This window comes from Alligator mississippiensis, chromosome 1 (assembly GCF_030867095.1).
Source record: "Alligator mississippiensis isolate rAllMis1 chromosome 1, rAllMis1, whole genome shotgun sequence".
Classification (NCBI taxonomy): Eukaryota; Metazoa; Chordata; order Crocodylia; family Alligatoridae; genus Alligator; species Alligator mississippiensis.
Window position 1 is genome coordinate 82,553,325 of NC_081824.1, and position 23,760 is coordinate 82,577,084.

Below are 23,760 nucleotides of genomic sequence, written 5' to 3' on the forward strand. Positions count from 1 at the left end.
ACCCTTGCACCCAGAGGCCTGTAGTCACTTTTGATATGTTCAAGGTTTCCCCTGAAAGTATCAATGGTGCCCACATGGATGAGCAGCATGAGGTAGGAGTCAGAGGGCCGGATAAGCCTCAGTAGTACCTCTGCGACATCTTGGATCCAGGCTTTGAGCAAGCAGCAGACCCGAGACAACAGGTAAAGTCAGCAGATGGCTCCTTTCATCCCATGCAAAATGGAGTCTCCAACCACCACCACCCATTGCTTCCTCTTGGTGGTGATCATCTTGATCCTTCCCACCTTGGTGAGGCCTGGCCTGTCCTCCTCCAGCATTGGATCATGCTCCTCCCTCTATGCTGCTAGGGCTTCATATCTGTTCTCCAGATGAATCACTGTAGATGGAGGTGAAGCTTTTTGCTTGCTGCCAAAAGCCACAAGCCTCTAGCTTCCACCCTCTTTGTTGTCCATGTCCTCTCTCTTCTCTACTGCTGCCTCTGGGATTTCTTCCTCCACAGTCCTGGAGGTCTCCTCCAGCATCTAACTGATGAACTCCTCATGGTGGAGGATGCTTCAGAGCCTCACCATCTGTAGCTCACCTCCTGTAGCTCTCTTGCCTGTTGCCTGAGAGACACCACAAGGAGGCACCACTCACAAGACAAGCAGTCCCTGGCCTGGCCATCGCTGGAGGGAACCTGTAAGCTGCAGTTCCCATAGCACCAAACCTGAACCTGGGTGGAAGCATCAATGATGAGTGGTCCTATCTGGGCAGCAAACTCACAGGTACAAGCAGAGGCAGTGGCAGTGGCTCTTGCATTGCGATCTCCTCCAGCCACTTCCCTGGGTCTCTTAATCTGCCTCCTCTCTCTTACTGCCCTTCTTCCAAGCAGACCTTCCCTAGTTAACTCACTCGGAAGCTGGCCTGTTTATTGCTCGTTGGCCCCTAAAGTTTCCTTTTTTCTTGTTTCCTCATACCAAGCTGAAAGGTTTGCCGCTGAAAAATGGGGAGAAGGGCCATAAACTGACTTAGAAACTGGTCTGTGAAATACCTGCAAACTGCTTAACCTGCTTACAGCCCCTGTTCACAGGGCCCCTGATTGTGGGGAGTCTGCTTTTATACCTTGCTGGGCCTGGATTGGCTCTTCCCCCTTGTTAGGGCTTCTGTCAGGCCCCAGCAACAATCATTCAGCAACCAGCAATCACTCAGCGTTCAGCAATCACTCCCAGCTTCACAGAGCACACATCCCAAACACACAGACCACCAGATAAACACTTAGCAAGCCAAAGGCACAGGCAGCTGGATCGCTTACCTTCCCTTGGCAAGATTTGGTTCCTGGCTTCTCTCTCACCATTCCTCTTCTTGCCCTCAGCAAACTGCCTGCAAACTGCTTACCCTGTTTGCAGCCCCTGTTCGCTGGCTCCCTGGTCATGTGCACTCTTGGGGTAGCATTCTATTCCTTTTGTAGTCATCTAAGAATTGGTTGTTTACATGGCACTTGTGGCACTTTTATACCCAGAGACCTTCTGTTACAGGACATATGGACTGGTGCCCATGGACAACAACATACGCGCACCGACTGGCCACGGGCAAGTAGCAACATGAGAAAAAGAGGAGACCAAGATCTCCTGCCTTTTGTTCTCAATAGCTGAGTGGCTGAGGAACTTAGCTATGAAGATGACAGGCTAGAGACCTAAACTGGCCTAACTCAGAGGGGTTTGGAACCTGGGCCCCTCTGATTTTATAGCACAGCACTCAAACTATAGATCACACCACAGATAAGTCATTAGCGAGTTTCTTTTTCAGTGCTCTTTGTGAAGCAAAATGCCTTTTTGAGGGCTTCTGAAGATAGAACAGAAAGGAATGGACTTAAATTGCACCAAAGGAGAGGAAGGTAAGACATTAAGAAACACTTTCTAACCATAAGGCTAGATAAGCACTGGCATACGTTGCCTAGGAAATTTGTGGAATCTTCATTATTGGGTGTTTTTAAAGAGCAAGCTAAACAAATATCTGTCAGAAATGGTCTAGGTATAATTGATTCTGCCTCGGGTTAGGAATATGAATTAAATGACCTCTCAAGGTCACTTCCAGAAATATTTTCTACACTTCTCTGTCAACCAAGAGGGATTTAGCAGGCAAGCAAAACGGACTTAAGAAAACATTTTTGTTCTGGTTTATGTAAACTGTAGGTTTCAGTCATTTGATTTGTCATGTTCAATCAGCAAACATCTGTGGTTTGGTTTGGTTTGGTTTGGTTTGGTTTTTTTATTGACCATTTCCTGGCTAGGAATAGGCCATAGTAATGCAAAGCCCTTGTGTTGAGACAAGGGGTTAAATTCTGTCACTTGCTGTGCATAGGTAGATCCCAGGTGAGTTGACATATGTATCCAGTCCCCATGGAGCCAGTGGCTGGACTGGGGGGTCTTACTGGCTGAAAGAAATATTGAGGAAGGATTTGGAGGAAGATAGTAAGCTCCTTAAGTAGCTAGGAGGAAAAAAAGATTATTAAAAAGGTGTGCAGTCAAAACAGGAGGAAGAAGTGGCAAAATTAACATAACATCAAACACAGACAGAAGACAGGAATAACATTAGCTTGCCCAGGCCACTGATACACATTTTTTATCTCTGAGTAATTGCATTGTACAAGGCCGCTCAGCTGTTGCATTGTCCAAGTTTTTCAGCTGTTCTTTCTGGCCTGATTTTTGTGGCTGGATCAGTTTGAAATAACAACAATAACACACTGTGTTCCTGTTAAACCTCTTCACAGTAAGAAACTGTCTGTCTGGCTTCTTGCATTCTTTCTCATGACAAGTATAGTGTAACTGCAGAGGAGCCTGTATGCTACAATAGTTCCTTACAGGTATGAAGCATGCATCATCTCTCTGGGATGAGTTAGCTCTGTTGACAGATGGAGGCTGACCCCTAGTCTTCCATACTATTCTATGAACAATTGAAAACGATTTTCACCTAGTGGGATGCTAACAGACCCTACTCTCAGGAGAACTCCAGTTATGTCCTCTTGCTGAAGAAGCACAACAGAAATAAAGTATTTTTAGCCATCTTTCTGGGGAAAATTAAATTTGGAAGGTTTGTGAAGTGTGATACTCTTTGGACGTTGTTACATGTCGTACTTTGAGCATGCTCAGAGAAGGGGTGCACAAGCAGCGGATCGTGGCTCTGCCCCAGCTCCTTGCAGAGGTGACAATCTGGTCCGAAGCAGGGGCACAGCCACAATCTGCTGCCTGCATGCCCCTGTCCAAAGCATGCAGGCTACAAATTGCAGCTGCGTCCTAGCTCCTTGCAGCAGTAACACCCTGATCCCTAGGCGGGCCAGAGCCTTGATCCACTGCCTGTGCACCCCTGCCCAGAGTGTGCAGGCTGCAGATCGTGGCTCTGCCCTGGCCCTGGCCCTGGACAAAGCTGCCCCCGCTGCAAGATCCCAGCAGTTCCAGAGCAGCTCCCTGCCCTGCCCTGCCCTGTCACGTGCCCTGCCAGTGTGGCTGGGGACAGCCTCCACAGCAACCCAGCCTTGAGCTATCACAGCGCAGCTGCAGCTGGGATCTCCATGGAGACTGACCCCAGCCATGAAAGCAGGAGCTCCTGGAAAAAAGAGTCCCCTGCCAGCCAGATCCACCCCTGCCTTAATGGAACAGGATCTGAGTTGCGTGGATTATCCTGCCCTGGAGTGGCATAACTTTAAGGTGCACACCTGTACTGCACAGTAAATATGATGACTTATGCCAAATTGAACGTAAATTTGATACCCATATTGTGCAGGTATCACATTTATGCCTGATTAATTACTGTCCAGTAGCACACATGTAGACACATTACTGCACAGTAGCATGGGGGCCTCCCTGCTGAGTCTGCCCAGCCACTAGGAGGCCTGCCTGAGCCCAACCCCAGGGCTCCTGGGTGGCTACCTCTCCTGGCTTCAACTTGAAAGTAAAGTTAGTCCCAAGTGCTGGCAGGCATGTGACTGGAGGCTGGAGCTCCCCCTGGTGGCCACAAGGGCATATGGCAGGCTGCTCTGACCTGGGACTACATTTAGTCCCAGGTTGCCTGAATGTGTAGACACTGGACTATTCTCACTTACTATGCAGTAAATTACTGCACAGTAAATTTAAGATGGCGTAAATGCACATGTAGGCGTGCCCACAGTCAAGGGCTTAAGAGCTCCAGGAGCCACCCAAAATTACTTTGTAACAAGGTCCTCTTTCCTGGCAGTCCAAATCAATGGTCTTTGCCCAAGCAGTAAAAGCAAGAGAAGAACTAAATCCAATCTCACGGACCAATTCCAAAATGAGCTCTTTAAGTTTGCACCCTGCACCCATATGCAGCTACAACCCAATCTGAACTGACCTATGAGGATAAAGATAGTTAACTTACCAAATAAAATATTAGGGCACCTTGTGGCAGAACACAAGTGGCGCCTGCCACTTTGTGAGGTTTCAGGCAGGCTTTGAGTGGCTGACAGGTGCAGTTTGGCCCAATTAGATGGTCACATGAATAATGGGGGCCACCAGATTTGGAGAGAAGCTGGTGTGCAGTCTCAGCATAAGCCCAGGCCCTCGGAGCAGGTGGGCAACCTCAGTATAAGCCCAGACCCTAGAAGCAGAGCTAGCAGTTACACCTAGAGAGCCAGAACAGCAACATCATTCAGCCTGCAGACTCCAGCTCCCAGAACACTGGGTTTGGATGGTGTGGTGGAGCTGCTTATCGTGGGGCAGTCTCCAGGAAATGCCACACCTGCACATCCCCAGTAAAAGGTGAGTATGGGGTGCTGGAAAGCCTCAGCCTCAACTACCTTGTGGGTACCCCATAGAGGGGAAAGGTTAGGGGAGCACACCCCAACAGAAAAGCACAAGGACCAGGTCCACTGAGTGGGGCCTGTGGCAGGCCCGTTGATCCACTGAGTGGGGTCTAAGACACAGCCAAGGTCTAGTAAGGGACCTGAGGCTATAGGGTCAAGGAGTCCATAAGGACAAGGAGTCTAGAATGAGCCCTAAAGGTCATAAGACTCAGGAGCACAGTGAGGGACGGAGTAGAGGCCTCAATGAGGGGGCGGAGTTGTGGCCCTAGAGAGGTGGCATGTGCCCCAGGCATGTCTGAGGCCACCTGAGGCCACGTTTGGGCCAGAGGCCAAGCCAAGATGCATCTGAGGACACCTGAGGCCAAATGTGGGCCGGAGACTGACAGGAAGGAGCTGAGGGAAGTGATTTTTGAATACCATCTGTGAGGCATGGGACACAGTGTAACGATGGTTTGGAGCTGTGTATTATACCCTTGACATCACGGCAATAAATGGGCAGCTTTCTGCCTATGAACAACTTTTTAGTTCCAACAAAGGCATGTCAGGTGAGTCAGGTGGGCGGACTGCTCTACACAGGTGAGTGAGACAAAGATTGGATTGGCCTCCAGATGGCCCCCTGTCACACTCTTATACATGTGACATACCTCTGCTCCAGTGCATGCTAATGAGCATGAATCAGAGCAGACTCGATTAATCAAGTCTGCTGAAGCATGTTAATTAGCATGCTCCAGCAGCCTCTCTCACGTGTATTCAGCATCTCCGTATTTCAAAATGGTGGCAAGGGCACTTTAACTAAAGCTCATAGCTTTAACTAAAGCCCCCACTGCCATTTTCATAGATTCATAGATTCATAGATTCATAGAGTCATAGAGTCATAGATGTTAGGGTCAGAAGGGACCTCAATAGATCATCGAGTCCGACCCCCTGCATAGGCAGGAAAGATTGCTGGGTCTAGATGACCCCAGCTAGATGCATATCCAACCTCCTCTTGAAGACCCCCAGGGTAGGGGACAGCACCACCTCCTTTGGGAGCCCGTTCCAGACCTTGGCCACTCAAACTGTGAAGAAGTTCTTCCTAATGTCCAATCTAAATCTGCTCTCTGCTAGCTTGTGGCCATTATTTCTTGTAACCCCCGGGGGCGCCTTGGTGAACAAAACCTCACCAATTCCCTTCTGTGCCCCTGTGATGAACTTATAGGCAGCCACAAGGTTGCCTCTCAACCTTCTCTTGCAGAGGCTGAATAGGTCCAGGCTCTCTAGTTTCTCCTCGTAGGGCTTCGTCTGCAAGCCTTTAACCATACGAGTGGCCCTTCTCTGGACCCTCTCCAGGTTATCCGCATCCCTCCCAAAGTGCGGCGCCCAGAATTGCACGCAGTACTCCAACTGCGGTCTGACCAGCGCCCGATAGAGGGGGAGTATCACCTCCTTGGATCTATTCGTCATGCATCTGCTGATGCACGATAAAGTGCCATTGGCTTTTCTGATTTTGAAGTATGGGATGCTGAATACATGTGACGCTGTGGGCACTCTAATTAAAGCGCACCCCCTCTGCCACCCCAGAGCATGTGTATGGACACCCTTAGATGCTAGAGAATTATCTCTTCGAAATAAAGGTTCACTGCAGAAGATGACTAGGATTGTCTTCCAGCAAAGACGCATCATTAAGTGTTGAAAGACATGGCTTCTGTTTATGCTGTTGTCAAAAAATTCTTGTGCAGTTTTGGACAACAGTTGCTTAGCACCTTCAAAAGGCTGTTTGTTTTTATTACCAGGAACAACAGTAAATTTTGTATGTACAATTTGAGGCCATGTTCTCTGAGTGAAGGTCAATAGTCACTCATTCTAGACTGCCACTTTACCCTAGACTTGATTTCCTTAACCACATCCATCTCTGCTTCTAAAAAGGAACTACAGTTGTAATTGCTTTATTTGTACTGTCCTACCTGAGAGTTGTACTCAAGGAATAGGAATCCATTGTGCTGTGCACTGTATAAACCTAGACTAAATGGACAGTTCCTGCCCTAAGAGCTCACAGTCTGAGGATGAGATAAGAGACAACAGAGACTGACAAAAGGAAGGGGGAATATAAGTGAACAATACTGGCTAACATGAGAAGCTGTGATTCCAATACACTATCAAGCTCACTGCTAAATGTTGTAAAAAATAGAAATTCCCCAAGACGTGTGTTAGCGCCTAAACTGAGTTCGAAGCCCCTTTTCTTACTTTAAAATTTATTTTAAGGAAGCTACATCAGCAAAAGAGGGATAGAGCTAAATAAGGATTAAACTAAACACAAAACCCTAGACTGACACTGTAAAATGCACAATCATACCCTGGCATTCAAGAAAGGGGACATAAATTCTGAGTTAATTTTCTCTCCCATTTTTTGTTGTTCTTTTAATGCTCATATCAATCTCTAACAGAAGTTTCCCTGTGCTTTTTTGGTAGTCTTATAATGTATTTAAATAGACCAATACTCTAAGGAAATAATTAAATAAGGAACACACAGAGGGATGTGTAATGTGGGAAAACAGAGAATGAAACTCTCTACAAATTAATTATTTGCGATTCAAAATTCAAAATATTCTTCAACAGATATATTGTAAGATAGTGTAACACACTGTCATTGAGGCAGCCAAACACTAATGGTTGTTTTTTCTCCACAGAAGGTCTGATGCACTAACCTGATTAATTACCACTTCAGCACTTGGGAAATATTTTGCTTTCTTGACTATAATATTTGTCAATGTAATTTTAGAAGAGGAGGGCTTGGATTTTCTTGCTATGTTTGTTTTTAACAGAAGGATGAATTTACTTCTCAGCATGAGTTGGCATTCCATAAAGATCAATCTAAAAAATAATTGCTTAAAGGAGTTTTTTAATCCTAGCACATCTGTGCTACTTGCAGTGTATGCGACATCTAGGCCTCCTTTAAACAAAATGATTCAGAAAGGAATGGATTAATGTGTTGGACTAAAATAGAAAACAATTGTTCTGCTTCAGAATGTAATTCAAGATATTCAATTTGGTGCTGAAATGCAGCTACACAGAAATATCATATAAAATTCTCAATACGCCACAGGATTCAGCAACCACAACCTACCTGATTTAGTTTGGCACCTAAACAGGACTTTTGTGGAATTTACACATCTAAAATCTACAGAGCAGTCCATTTGGGCCATGTTGCACCACCACCAAGACTCAGTAGGCAGCTACATTCAAGGCACCACTTCTATTCTGAATTGCAAAGTTCTAAAGGTGCTTATAATTGGGCTTTGGAGCAGAAAATAAACTTCTTACTTGCAAGTGATCCAGCTGGATTACCTAGATGTACCTGAAGTAACATTGCAGTCTAATTGGCACTGGGGAGGCCCTCAGAGATTCCCAACCAGTTGGGTAATCAGTGGGCTACAAGCCTTTGGCACTGCCTAAGGGGAGTAGTGGACTGGAGCTAGCGGGGCACCTCATCCTCCCATCTCCTGGTCCTGCCTGGCTGCCTGCACCTTCTCTTTCACAATCATACTTGTTTCTCCCTGGTATCCATATTGTGGTTATATCACTTGTCTCTCCTATTTTTTGTGAAATATCAGGGATAAAAACTGATGATAGAATGAAGAGGAATTTTATTTATACAAAAGACAAAGTTGAACAATAACACATGGGCATAAACTGATGATGAGTCATAGAAATTAGGAGGAGGCCTCTAGCCACCAGAGTAGTGAGGTTAATGCTTCCTGGAATAGCATTCAGTCAGAGCAAAAACCTAACCAGTTTAAAGACAGGACTTTATAAATTTCTTAATGAGATTATATGACATCATTGCATCTGATAATAGGGAAACTAATGACCATGTTCTTTCTATATGTTATGCTTCTGTGAAATACAAATTGTTACATTTGTGTATAATATTACATAACTTTTTTTAGAGTAGATAAATGAAGCCAAAATTAAAAAGCAAATACAACTGAGGATGCTATATAGTAAATGCAAATACTGATTTTATAGTTGAATGCATAATTTTATATTATTGGATGTTCCATACTAAAGAACACAGGAAACAAACCATTAGCATCATATCTAATGTTTCTTGAAATTAGGCTGAAGAACTGAGGTAGCACTTCTTACTTGACAGAACTGATCTACTGAGTGTCAAAAAAAATAGGAATTCTCAGTCCAACACTAGTCAAATTTCAACTGAAAGACAAATATAGAATCAATACAGATGAGCAGAATCATCATTAAAAACTATGGGAAAAGTGTGTCTATATTTAAAAATATTATTGGAATAGAAATACTTGCATTGCATTGTGTGTCTATTTATGGTACCTATTTTTGTCTCCAAGTTAATATAATAAAATTTAAAATTATATACAATGGGTGCATTTACATGAGACGCATTAATGCGCATTAGCCTAATTTAACGTACATTATGGGCACATGTCTACACATGCACGCCCTTAATGTGCATTAAAAATTGTGAAATTAGGCTAAGCACGCCTAAATTTGATACCTGCAAGTGATTAGTAAAAGCGCTTTACGCACATGTAGAAGCAACCTGGAACTAACTTTAGGGTCAGGTCTGCCCAGCCACTAGAGGCAAATGGCAGGGCTGCAGGGACAGTGTACTAACTTTAGTGCCAAGTCCATGCATGTGTAGACACCTGCCACAAAATGCTTAATGTGCATTACATTTAGTTGTACTTAAATGTATGTGTAGATGCACCCAATGAAATATACACATTCTTCCCAGTATTAAGTGCTGCTCACATTTCTCTAGTTTTTCTTTAGTCTCTGCTCAACACCTTGATTGGTTTTGGATTTTGTGATTTGTCAACATAAGATTTTAAAATGGTGGTCATTACCCTCCATTATATATTATTATATATAGATGCTTTTGTTTTGTGATAATAAAGCCTTAATTCATTGATCAGCTTCACTGAAATGATATAACAAGTTAAAAAACTTTTGATATTTGCTATAATTAAATCAAAGTTATTTTTCATTAAGGTGACATGCTTTGCTACTAGAGATAGACAAGTCTTACTTCTTATATTAGTCAAATATTCAGTTTCATGGCAAGATGTGGGAAGCTAATACAGCTTTGATTCCTTTCAACTTTCCCTACTTACATGACAATAAATTTGATTTCAAACTGAGTAAACAGCTGAAAACCTTCAAAAACATGTTTCTCCTCCTCTAAATACTCCTCATGATATTCAAAAATCACGTGAAACAAACGGTTATAGAAAGTTCCCTACATTATATTTCACAGTCTTCCGGAGAGAAGATCAAAGAAGATTTAATTCAGTCCACAATGTGGGGATTTGCTCATTAAAATACTTCAGTACATTTCAGCTGTTCTCCAGTCTAAATGGAGAAAATATTTTCCCCAAATATGGACAGAATTTAGACTTAAATATTTTGAAATAAAGAAGTGTTAGCTATCCCTAAAAAAATTAATTATTTTAAACAATCAAACAATATAAATAGGATTAGAGTTTCAAATATGGATGTCTAAATTGCACTCTTAAAAATGTATGTTGTGTACGAAGCAGGCAACTGCATATGTAGCTAGCATTTTTATCTATGTGCCTTTGCTATTTCATTATTTGTGCAGTTATTAAAGTTTTGCTCTAGGAAGGCTTCATTATCAGAGAAGCAACATTCCCTGCTAAAGAAGGACTGAATACATAATTTCTCCTAGCCACAGGTAAGTAGGTAATCTGACTAATTAATTGCAGGCCTGGTGTTTATTAACCATAGGAATTATGTGGAAAAGGCTGCCTGAGGTTGAGCTAAGTGTTGTCTCATTTGTATTCAACACATCTACTGTACCATGAATAAGAAAGAAAAGACAGGACATAAGAAGAGAAAAAAATAACATGGGAAAGAAAAACATCATGTTCTTTATAATTGTGCCTTGAAAGAGGACAATGACAATGAAAAGGATTGCTACTCTTCATGACACAGTCACTGCAGCATGGCTTCATTAGTCTGAAGCATTGTACAGCTAATACATGTCCAAAATACCAATTATTTATTTTAATTGTTCAAAGTATGCTTAAGAGCAATTAATAGTGAATCTTGCAGCTGTGTAAAGGGTTGAAGTAGATGACCCCTGGTCCCATCCAGCCATGAGTCTGTAACACAGTTCAGCTGTCTGTGCATACAACTTATACGTATTTTACATTTCCTTGTTGTCTCATGGACTCTCTCTTGATAATGGAGTTACCCTTTAATCTACCTGGAAAGGTGCAGTTTCTATGGCAAAGTTAGCACACGTTTGTTTCAGTATATGTTTCCTAGGTTTTTGTTTCTTATCTGCTAGAGAATGGGCAGGGAGATGCATAGACAGAGCCTCAATTTGCATACAGAGTTGTATTCAGGAGTTAATAAAACCCCTTTTTCATAATTAGGGTGACCACCTGTCCTTAAGTGGGTGGGACAGTTGCAGAATGGGAACTTCAAGTCCCGGTCTCAGGCTGCATGACTCTGAAACAGCATTTGTCCCAGATTTGCAGCATCTACAGGGATCGGGAAAGGGCAGGTTTCCCCGTGCAGGTGGGCAGGGTTCCAGCCTGAAAGTGGCTGCCAGGAACGGTACACAGGGGGTGTTACGTGTATGTGCACACCTGCACACATGCATGTGGCTGGGAAATACAGCCTGGAAGTGTGGAGAGCAGCTCCCTGCAAGTAAGTCTATGGGGGAAGGGGGTATAGGGAAGGCAGGAGAGGGGGCAGATCGAGGTCCCCACAGTGAGGGAGGGAGTGGGACAAGGGCTGGGACTGCTGCCCATCTAGGGTGGTGCATGGGACCAGGCAGGGAGTGGGACAGAGCCGTGGGTGCTTTGTCTGGGGAACGAGGGTAATGGGGGGCACAAGCCCCACACCAGATTTGTGCATGGGGCAGGGATGGATATGGACTGCTGCTGCAGTCTCAGGACTCCCTGCCCTCCTGCTCTGTCCCCAGGGGCCCCACACTAGCTGTGCCACCATGGTGATGTGCCCCAAGCCCTCCTGGCAGCAGTGGGGGTGGCAGCAGCATGGAGTTGTGGCCCCTGCTGCTGCCTGCCCTGGAGCCCTGAGCCCACAGCGGGCAGCCCTCATCTACCCACACCTCACTTGGCTTGGCTCTTGTCCAGCCATGGTGGTGGTGGAAGGGGGGAAGAGGGGTTAGGGTTATCGTTATTTTAGTTTCACTCACATTATGCCAAGCATACTCCATACTTATACATCTGTCCTGAAGAACTCTTTTTTACTTGTGTGCTCTTTCAAAAGCTTGCACTCCTGACCTGGTAATGGTTTACCCAGTGATGAAGAAGGACTGGACAGAGGATCATTAATAGTCTCATATAAGCACCTACAGTTAGTTTGCTTGCTTCATTACACCTTTTAATACATTTTTATTTAGCAGTTTAAAAAACCCCCAGCATAAAACAAGAGCAGAGGCTGCAAAATACAAAATACAGAGTGAAAGTATGTTTAAGTGTATCAAACAATAGAAGAATGCAAACAACCCTGATTTTGGATAGTTTTTTTCATGCATATAGATGGCATAAATAGTTTTCTCCCATTCAGATCTGTCCAGAGCTACGGAATATGAGGGCCTTTGAGTTTTGAATCTGTTTCTAGGTAGCAACACTAACCCTCTCCTAAAATATAAAGAAGGTGGGGCTATGGTACTGACCAGCTCAAAGGAGATGCATATACCCCAAAGGGTGTACAGAAGTGATTCCCAAAGGGTGTGTTGTGGCACATTAGCATGTCAGAAGAACCATGTGTGTCATGAGCAGGGATCCTGGTTTTCTGACAAAAAATCACAAATTCTATGATAACCTCAAAATCCCTTATTAAAATTAAAAGTACCCTGCAGCCCCCTGCCCCCTCCCAGCACCCTCCCCCCCAGCCCTGCTGGTGCCCTGTATAGGTTCATAGGTTCATAGATGTAGGGTTGGAATGGACCTGAGCAGATCAACAAGTCCAACCCCCTGCCCTGGGCAGGAATGAATACTGGGCTCATATGACCCCAGCTAGGTAGTTATCAAGCCTCCTTTTAAAGACCCCAAAGGTAGGAGCCAGCACCATTTCCCTTGGAAGCTGGTTCCAGATCCTGGCTGCCCTGACTGTGAAGCAGTGCCTCCTGATGTCTAGCCTGCGCCTACTGTCAGTCAACTTGTGGCCGTTATTCCTTGTTACTCTGGGAGGCACTTGGGGGAACAGGGTCTCTCCCACTCCTCTCTGGTCCACTCTGGTAAGTTTATAGACAGCCACTAAATCCCCTCTCAGCCTTCTCTTGCAAAGGCTGAATAGGTTCAGGTCCCATAGCTTCTCCTCGTAGGGTCTGCCCTGCTGCCCCCTGATCATGCGAGTGGCCCTCCTCTGGACCCTCTCGATGCTGGCCTCATCCCTCCTGAAGTGCGGCGCACGGAACTGGATGCAGTACTCCAGCTGTGGCCTGACCAGTGTTGCATAGAGGGGGAGGATCATCTCCTTGGACCTGCTCATGATGCATCTATGGATACACGACAAGGTGCAGTTAGCCTTGCTGACTGCGTCCTCACATTGGCAGCCCATGTTCATTTTAGAATTGATGATGATTCCAAGATCTCTTTCTGCCACTGTGCTTTCGAGAAGGGAGTTCCCCAGCCTATAGGTATGCTGCTGGTTTTTTCTGCCCAAGTGAAGTACCCTGCACTTGTCAATATTGAATCCCATCCCATTCGCCCACCCCTGTAACCTGTCCAAGTCCAGTTGTATCCTGTCCCTCCCTTCTAGCATGCCTACCTCGCCCCAAATCTTGGTGTCATCAGCAAATTTGAACAGGGTACTTTTCACCCCATCGTCCAAGTCTCTAATAAAGAAATTGAACAGTAGGGGCCCAAGGACCGAGCCTTGGGGGACTCCACTGCCCACCTCCCTCCAGGTTGAATATGACCCATCCACCACCACTCTCTGGGTACGGCCCCCTAGCCAATTTGCGACCCATCTGACTGTGTAGGCATCAATGCCACAGTCGCCTAGCTTTTTAATGAGAATGGGGTGGGAGATAGTATCAAAGGCCTACCTGAAGTCCAGAAAGACTACATCCACCACGACACCTGCGCCCAATGATTTTGTGACCTGATTGTAGGCTATCAGATTGGTCTGACAGGACCTGCCCCTAATGAAACCATGCTGGTTGCCCTTGAGCATCCTCCCCACTGCTGGTCTCTCACAGATGTGTTCCTGGATGATCTTCTCAAAGAGCTTCCCCAGGACTGAAGTAAGACTAACAGGCCTATAGTTGCCCGGGTCCTCCCTCCTCCCTTTTTTGAAAATGGGGACCACATTGACCTTCTTTCAGTCTTCTGGCACCTGGCCAGAGCACCACAAGTGCTTGTAAAGCCATGCCAGGGGTCCCGCAGTAACCCCTGCCAATTCCCTCAGCACCCTAGGGTGGAGAGCATCTGGACCTGCTGACTTGAACACGTCCAGCCTCACTCACCCCAAATGACTCCCGCAGCCCTGCTGGTGCCCCTCATCGCCCCCTAAGCCATCCCAACCCTGCTGGTGCCCCTTATTGCCCCCACATCCCCCCACCCTACTCGTGCCTCTTGCCTCCACCCATAGCCCCTGCCCCCCCCAGCCCTGCTGGAGGGGGCCCCCAGCTGCCAGGGCTATGGGGCCAGGGACCCAAGTCTACAGCTCCTTCCCCCCCATAGCAGGCAGCAGAAGCAGCATGGAGCTGGGTCTCCCACTGCTCTGCTTGCTCGGGTGGGGGCGGGGCCAGCTCTTGCCCGCCCCCAGCCATGAACTGCAACCCCCCAACTCTGCCAGAGGGGCCCCCAGCCTCCTTCAATCCCCACTTACCTCAGGCTCCAGGAGCGACGAGTGAAGCTGAGCTGAGTAGAGATGTGGCTGACTGAGAGCCTCAGACCCCACCTTCCCCCTTCCCCTTCCTTTCTGGACAGGGCTGGGGATTTCCTGCCCTGTTTGCAAACAGCTCTGGCAAGCTGGAGCTCAAGCAGCCTGCAGAGGGTGGGTTTCTCTGCATTTTCTCTGATAAAAAGGGGAAATCTGTGGTTTTCTCTGTTTTTCCATGGGAAACAGAAAACCAGGATCCCTGGTCATGACAGCCCACTGTGTGAAGAGGTAAATGCTCTCCTCCTCTGTCTGGCACCCTGTGCCTGCCGTGGCTCCTCTGGAGCCAGCTGTTGCTGCCTCCCACTTCAATGCACTCTGCTATGAGAGGATGAGTGGGCAGGACACACAAACAGAGCTGTGTTTTGCAACCTGGTTCCTCCCCTCCACTCCTCCCACACTCCCGGGGCTGACAAGAGAGGCCATGGAGGTGGTTGCTGGTGTGCAAAACCTTCAGGAGCAGCTTTGGCAGTGGGGGCTGCCTATCCGCCCTCCCTTCCCCGCCCCAAGGTACAGACCAGGGGCCAGGAAAGTATAGGCAGTGGAAAGCAGGGTGAGGTCCTGCCCTACCATCCTTAAACCAGATCAGCTAAATCAGTGATTCTTAACTTTTCTAGCCTCAAAAAGTTAGCTCCCCCTCCATATCTTTTCTGAATTTAGATCTATCTCAGTGATTTTCAGCTGGGTGCCACAACATTCAGAAACAATATAATGGGGGCCTTGAGGCTAAAAAGGTTAAGAACCACTGGTACTGAGACATGGGTGACTGGTGCCATCTGAGTCGGGGGGGCACATGCCCTCCCAGTGACCAGTCCGGCCAAGAGAGGGTCCCCCCACAGGCAATCTCGCCGACCGGGGGACGGGGGGTCCCCCATGGCCAATCTTACTCACCTGGAAGCGGCCACGGACCTCCTACAAGCGGCTGCAGCCACTTCCATGAGCGCTGCAGCTGTTTCATCCAGTGCTTCATTCCAGCCGGCGCTAACGGTGGGGACACTGGCGCTCCTGCCTGCCCCCCTGCCCATCACCTAAGTGGGGAACACGGCCTGATAGGACGTGAACCAATGCTCTCAGGGCATGCGCATGCACCCCCTACGCATCGCCACTGTATTGAGACTAATCCTTTGCTTAAAGGTGTATTTGGTGTCATTTTTTAACAGGATATCTCAGTACTGGTATTATTTCCTCTGGCAGGGGAATGGAACATGAATACACACATACACACACACAGGGTGTATCTACATGTGCTCTTTACTGAGGACTACACTAATTAGCTCTGCAGTAAAGCATCACAATCTACATGTGTGCTGGTATTAGGCTGCAGTAAACTAATTAACTCAGCTGTAAGATAGTACTGTCAGGCACCATGCTATCTTATGGCTGAGTAATTTACTGCACTGAAACGCCTGTGTAGACACTAACCACAGGCATACATTGGACCCAGTCAGCCTAGTCAGCTGGAGGTCTGCTACACCTTAGCGAAATTTCTGGTATCCCAGGTGCACATGTAGACGCTGCACCTGGGAGCAGTTTACTCCATCTCAAATAGCTCTGGAGTTTATTGCTTCACATTAATTGCATGTGTAGTTGCATCCAGACTCTCTCTCTCTCTCTCTTGGGTATAAGAATGAAGTGTACCAATTTTAATCCAGAAATAAGGTGCGTGCCAGGTACCAAAAGTTAGGGAAATATAGCACTGGACAAACATGTGTGGTATTCAACAGTACCTGTCACCTACTCTCAATTCTGTAACAGCTGCAATGACCTTTTTAAGTCTTTACACAAAGATACCTAATTTTGCCAGAAATTTCTGATGACCATTTGTTGGCAGCCAGCACCACTATAAAATTCTTCAAGAATTGGGCGAATGAATAATGCCTTAATACTGCAGAACATCATCAGTGGAATTGACGTTCCTTTAACCACGATCAGTTGATGAACTAGAACTTTTAATTCCTTTGGAAGTAGAATTCAGAATTGTGAGTGTGAACATGTCTGGATTTTATAATATGAAACTTTATAATGTATTTTATGTTGCACCTGCAGCACTGATTCATTTTGACAGCCCTAATATCCCCATCATTTTCTTTTATTGTTCCTAATTAAGACAAGGGAATTGATGCTCCCAAAGTGAATTCAATAGGATTGTATATGTTGGCCTCATACAAACTTGTATTCATTGTGTTTTGTGTTAGTGAAATACGACTATCAATCCATATTATAATATTAAGGTAAAGAGTCTGCAATCAATTGCCATCATTAAGCCCATATAATTTTTAACACTGAGGGTATACTGTCTGAAACGATGGAACAAGGCAATTTTTGTGAGAATCGTGACTGGAGCCAGTAAAGCTCTGAAATGAAATGTGAATGCAATAAACTTTATTCTTACCTATGTACCTACTTTATTCTTACCTATGTACCTACTTAGTTCTCAAAAAGCCTCTAATAATATTGGAGTTGAATTCACTGTAAATGGATTGTGTATGTATGTGAGAAAAAAAAGACAAATTGCTGGTGACAATTTTTTTAACCACAGAAGGTTTTTCTTTATTGTTAAAGCAGATCTACCTCTGACTTGACCTTAATTTAATCAGTCAATATACCTATGATTATTCTAATAAGATTTAGGTGTTAAAACTCCAGGGGCCACAGGTCATTTGTGTAACGTGTGTCCATTTGTATAGCCGTGCGTACAGATCCACAAGGAAAAAGGTACTTATTCTTAAAAAGAAAAGTGGTTGTTAGTCCTGACACAACAGTACAATCCAGAATTTACAAATCAAGAATCCAGAGCCACCCACTCCACATGGAAACATGTGCCCGCATCGCAGCAGAGTCTGTCAATCCCAGATCGGCCTCGTCAGCCATCTTTGGACTCACAGATAAAGTATGAAAGACAATCATCCTTGACTGCCAGGGATTGTCAATACTATATACTGATACTGTTTATTTGATATCCCTGTTTCTTCCCCCATTTTCTGATGTATGTTACCACAGGAGGACTCCATGCATGTAGAATGGAATTTTCTCGTCAAAATAACTATTTTCAGAAATGGTGCAACAGCTGCTAAATTTCTAGCCAGATGCACACAGATTTACTTCCTTGTCCCTCCTCCACACTCTTCTTCCTACTAGTTTTCCTCTCTAAATTTCATGCAAGTGGCTACAATCCTTCCACAGCCTTTCTTCTCCCTGTTCAAGATGTCATGTTCCTCTGCACACGGAACTTCACTGGCAGAACGCAGTGCATTTACACCACTGGAGCTATGCTGCACTAGCTGTGTCAGCATGGAATTAAAAGTGAAATTTTTACATAAACTGCTTCCAAAGTGACAAATGTTATAATGGAAAAAGCTGCATGTATTTGGGAATAGTGTCACTCTGGCCATCCCTATGTCTGATTTGCACTGCAGGCAGAGTGTTTCTCTGACCGATGTTCTGCTTACAAGAAGCACTCCAGTGATCAATATTCCCTATCAGTCTATCTGTTCCCAGACTGGCCTCTACTAAAGGAACAGGCTTAAAAAGTTAGTTAGCTACAGCAAGTTGGCTAGCTAAGCTTGTCTGAAACACTATTTGTCACTTAATGCAGACACAAATTAACATATGAGGCTGGGGTGGATCCAGGGGCTGCAGTGGTGTGGTTGCACCTGCTTCCACTGTGTAGTGCAGTGTGCTGTCCAGAACAAGTTGGCAGCTCCACTTTTTCATGGTCCCAGACACCTGGGTTCCCTCCTGAGCCTAGGTACTAAGGAACTAAGCTGAAACTATGGGGGGATGGGGTGAAGTGCATCTGGAGCCTCTGAGCTGGTGAGGGCACCTGCTGGAATACAAAATTCCGATTTCCCAGCCCTGCACATTATTCTTAACTCATTCCAGTGAAGTTATATTTGTTTTAGTTTCACTCTTAATCAGAACAGTACAGCTAAAAGCTTCTACCTTCCAGCTGGAGAAAAATAGGTGTTGTTTTGCACGTTACTATGCAGCTGCCCATCCCAACCTCCCATTTCAAAATTCTTGATCTGCCCACGGCCACACTCATGCATGTCCAGTGAGTGGATGCCTCCCTCAATGTAAATTTGTTTTCTCGTGAGACAGATATATGCCTTTTTATTATCTTATGAGCAGAGTGTGGTAGGTTGCCACCTTCACCCAGGCATAGGGCAGGGTGGTGATTCACCTGACAGACTAAGGAAATGGTAAAAACTAAAACTCAAGGTAGGACTCAGGCCATCAGAACACAGGTGGGATTTCCTTGCGTCTATAAGGCTACAGCTGGCCACTGCAAATGGTGCCAGCCAACTTATTGTGATTAACATTGCATAGCAGCCTGCAAAGGAACTCCAGGCATCCCAGGCTGTAGCACTGCTCAAGAGCATTGTATGTAACACGATTTTAGATGGTCTCAGTACAATATGACTATAGTGGAGAGGGCTTCTTTTGTTGATTATTTTTCATTTTGTCTTAGGACACAGTGGGGGTGTCAACATGAGTCGCTTAATGCACACAGGACTGTACCTAGACTCCTGGCAGCCCCAGACAAACTTTTAGTATCAACCCCCCCCCCCCGCCCGCCAGAGATATTATTATTATTAATATTACCATTTTGGACCCCCTTCTTGTCTGGGCCCTGGGCTGCCACCCGGTTCGCCCATGCCTGTGTCCGGCCATGAATGCACAGTGGCCTAAATAACGCTACACAGTAGCTTGCTGGGCAAAAAATGTGCTAATATGCTACTGTGCAGTAAATCGGTAAAAAAGACATGCACCAGCTACCATGCAGTAACTATAGTTACTGTGCATTCGGTTAGCACGTCATTAAACAAGGACTAAGTAAACATGCAGTAAGCGCTACACATTAGTAACCGTGTAGACGAACCCAACATTAGCACGTCTGCCGCTGTACAGCGCGACCCCAGCGCCGCCCTTTTGAGGAAATCCCCTTGCGCGTGCGCGGAGCCCTGCCCCCGCTCACCCCTCACTGGAACATCCCCCTCTCCCCCGCCCCGCCAGGAGGCGCTGCCGCCGGAGCGCGCAGGCGCCGAAGTCGTTTGTCCCCGCGCGCGGCCCGTCGCGACGCTGACGTGAGGCTGCGGCGGCTCCGAGACAGTTATGGCGGGCGCCTGGGAGGAGATCCGCCGCCTGGCGGCTGACTTCCAGCGCGCCCAGTTCGCCGAGGTCACGCAGCGGTGAGAACCGGGGCCCCAAGCCCACAGAGCAGAGGCGGCTGGAGAGCCCTCGTCCCCCTCCCGCTGCCGTTGCGCATGCGCGGCGGTGAAGCCCCCTCGGGGTGAGGGCGGTTGGGGAGGTCCCACCCAGCGCGGCGGGGACCCCGGGGGAGCCCATTGGAGGGTGAGGTTGGGGAAGCCCCTGTGACGCCGATCTGGCTGCCGCCGCTGCAGGCTGTCGGAGCGGAACTGCGTGGAGCTGGTGGCCAAGCTGGTGGCCGAGAGGCGGCTGGACGTGCTGCACACGTTGGACGGGAAGGAATACGTCACCCCCGCGCAGATCAGCAGGGAGATCCGACAAGAGCTGCAGGCGCGCGCTGGTGAGGGCGGGGCCGGGGGCGGGGCGTCTGGGGAATGGCTCTGTGCAGGGCGCCAGGCGGGGGGGGGGGGGGCGGCAGAGTCTCCCTTTCCTGTGCTTGCTGCGGCGGGACCCTGGGTGGGTGTCCAGGAGTGGTGCTCCAGGCAGGTGGGGCCATGGAGAAGTTGACCCCTGAACCGTCCATCTATGGTCCAGCTGTAGCCTGAGCCCCATGGCCACCTCGAAGCCGAGTGCCACTTTTCTCCAGGCTTGGGGGGCCTGCCAGTGGGCTTGGAAGTATCTGAAGCCCCAGGCTGGAAAGGGTAGGGTGGAGCATATTTGCTGGTTGCAGCACCATGTGTGGTGTTTGAATGATTGAGTTGGAAAGGATTTGGAACTGATCTGGATAATTTGACCTGCAACACGAAACATTTTCCAAAATAAAAAAAAAAAGAGTGCGACTTGGAGCCCTTTTCCCCTATCTGTTCTTCTGCTCTGCTACCTGCTCCCTGAGCAAACTGGTGCCCGGCCTTTTGCTTCCTGTCCTGTGCTCCATGTGTGCTCTGCTGCCCCACTTTCCACCCCCGCCCTTCCCGAGCAAGCTGCTGCTCTGCTCTTTCCCCCCGCTCTTGTGTTCCCTGCCCTCTCTCCTGGTGGCTCCCTGCACCCTCTGCCACTGCTGCCTGTTCCCCCCCGCCTCCCCCCTGCCAGTCTGCTGTGTGCCTCACATAAGCGCTGCCCATGTCACTTATGGCGTCCATGCCACAAGTTGGCCACCCCTGCAGTACAGAATGCTTAAGCTGGTTATGTAGACCAAAAATAAACGTGTAGGTGTACATTTGGGTTTACAGCGTTGAGGACTTTACTGAGCTCTACTTACTTATAGTCACAACTCATTTAAATACCACTGATATACTTAGTCAGGTTGCAAAGGCAGGTTGAAAGCAGTTAACCATCCATTTGCTTTTGGGAAGGATTACAGCTGTATTACTTTCTGCATTGCTCTCCTACTAGCATTGCTTGTTAGTGAAACAACCAATCGGTGCGGAGTGTTGCCATGACGGCAGTGACAGAGCGAGGGGACTAAGCCAGTGCTAGCGGCCTCGCCCCTGCTCTATCCCTGCTGTCATGGTGCCACTCTACTGCCTCCAAGGAGCAGGGCTGGGGAGCAGAGGCAAGGCCAGCAGCGCTGGAGGCAGTGGTGGCACAGGGTGCTGATGGAGGGTAAGACAGAGCAAGCTTCCTCCCACCTGCTCCTGGGAGACGACAGCGGCTCAGGCTGGTGGGTGATGGCGCTCTGTCCCCGCCTACCCCCATCCTCCCTGTCATTCTTGACGGGCACTTGGCTAGTACTTTATATAGAAGTGTAATTACAGTCAGAAGAATGAGTATAAAAGTTTCCATAATGGAACTTTAGACTGTTCCATCAGAGATGCTCAATAAGTGACTCTTCTAAGGGCTCTTCCAAATTAGAAAATTTTTACTAACATAGCCATGAATTTAGGATGATCATAGTTATATGGGTGACATGCAGATACACTGTGCTCATATGATTGTTTTAATGTAAGATGTTTTTAGAATGTTTCTTAGGCACAAGAGCAAAACACTAAACAGATTTAGTTTTTGTCAGTAAAATTTCTAATCTAGATCTGTAAAACTGCAGGCATACTGGAAGCAATTATGCCTTAACTATAGTTTTAAATTAAAAGAAATCATATGGTGCTTTCTGATGCTAATTCTTTCTCTCCTTTATGTAGCATATGGGGTCATATGGTTTGGAAAATAAGCAAATACACTAGCCACTTTTATGTGCAGCAGCCAGTGTTTTTTCTTCAAGTAACCCTGTACTGTGCGACTCATTGTTGATTCACTACAGCACACAGTGAAAGTTATTGCTAGTGTTGAAGTAGGGTTGTAGCAGTGATGGTTGAGGAAATATGCAAGAGAAGAATTTTTGTGGGTAATATCTTTTACTAGACCAACTGCATGTTTGGGCAAGACTTAAACAAGGTTTTTGGGTATCAGTACTCTTCCTTGAGTCTCACTGTGATACCTAGAAACTTGTTTAAGCCTATTCTAACCCTGCAGTTGATCCAATAACAGATTATTGCCTCAGTGAAAGTGATATCATTTGACAGTGGTTTATGGCAGTATGTAGATAGGGTTGGCAGGCTCAGTTTTATTACTAGTGGACCAACGCTCACATGTCACCATAGCCAGCACTTTTGGCAGTGAGGTAACAGGGCTGGAACCTAAGCAGTCCTTTTACCCTTTGAGTCTCTGTTCAGGTTGTCAGATGCATGGAGGAGAATGTTATGGGAAATCTTGTGATGATCAGATTCCAGCTTTATGTGTTGTTAGCTTGAGATTTCTGAAACCATTAAAAATATAATGAAGAAATTGTTCATGCATCATTGGCTGTGTTGTGTTATAAACCTTTTCAAAGATATTTGATATACTAAATTACCCTTGTATTTTTTTTTAAGGTCGAGTAAACATTGTTGACTTACAACAGGTAACTTCCTTATTCTAAAAATTAAATACACTTTGTTTCTGTGGTTCTCCATTTCTGCATGTAGGGAGTCTATCAATATCCAAGCATACTGTTAGTCCAACACTTAGTTCAGAATTATTAATGTAATATTTGTGAAACCACTAACTTCACAAAGTGATAAACAAATGGATGAAGTAGATTTTGGGGAGATTAGAGTAGCATTGGTAAGATTAGAAGCACCATTCCCCAAACACTTTATTAAGTACTACGCTTCCTCAGAAAAAAAATACTGTTCTTATTTGCAACATTTCTTCCTGTGCTGTTTCAGGATCTTTGAAATTGCCACTAAAAGGGCGCTAAATTCTTGATTGAATTCTCAACTGAAGAAAGCAGAGAATTTAGAAGAATAAGTGGATTTAAAAAGTCTGTTTTCATTTAAACGTAGAGCTGAGAGGACATACATAGAAACATAATTAACTTTGTGTGCCTCTTTGGGTTCTCTCTTCCTTCATTAATCTTACATCTCTGCTAACCTCTATCCACCAATAATCTCCTCGAACTAATTTTTGCTTCTGGCTGGAGAAAAATTACTTTGGAACCAGAAAATCTCTCTGTAAGATGCTTGAATAGTTTCCGTGCAGAGCTTTATGGAAATCTTAATTTTATCGGCCCCTTTAACCTTGTCACAATTGCAGATTTTTTTTAAAGCATGGACGCTTCTACTCCACATTACTGAACAGAATGTGTGACTTTATGTATACATATATAGAGTGTGCGATTATAATATATATGAACTTGTGCATCTATGTGATTATTACAAAATAGATATCCCCAAGAAATGCAAATGTGAAAATAATGTCTCAGTATCTGAGAATTAATTTGAATTGAAAGGACTAATGGGTATGTGTGTGTGTTTTTCAGATAATAAATGTAGACCTGCTACATATTGAAAACCGTGCTAATGACATTGTTAAATCAGATAGAGCTATTCAGCTTGTTCTGGGACAGCTTATAGATGAGTGAGTATTTTCAAGAGTGATGA

At 46.0% G+C, this 23,760-nt stretch overlaps 1 protein-coding gene across 2 annotated transcripts in view; it reads left to right on the plus strand.

Moving 5' to 3' along the window:
• The first annotated feature begins 19,748 nt into the window (after positions 1-19,748).
• The window catches only part of UFL1 (UFM1 specific ligase 1), a 42,113-nt gene continuing 38,101 nt past the window's right edge, over positions 19,749-23,760 (plus strand). Inside the window, exons 1-4 of one of the 2 annotated variants that reach the window (XM_059732144.1) lie at positions 19,749-19,887; positions 20,101-20,246; positions 22,711-22,739; positions 23,640-23,737. In XM_059732144.1, coding sequence (XP_059588127.1) covers positions 19,811-19,887; positions 20,101-20,246; positions 22,711-22,739; positions 23,640-23,737 — 350 coding nt within the window. In that variant the 5' untranslated portion in view covers positions 19,749-19,810. The remainder of the gene's footprint in view (positions 19,888-20,100; positions 20,247-22,710; positions 22,740-23,639; positions 23,738-23,760) is intronic. The other variant, XM_006265942.4, reaches the window with a different exon arrangement.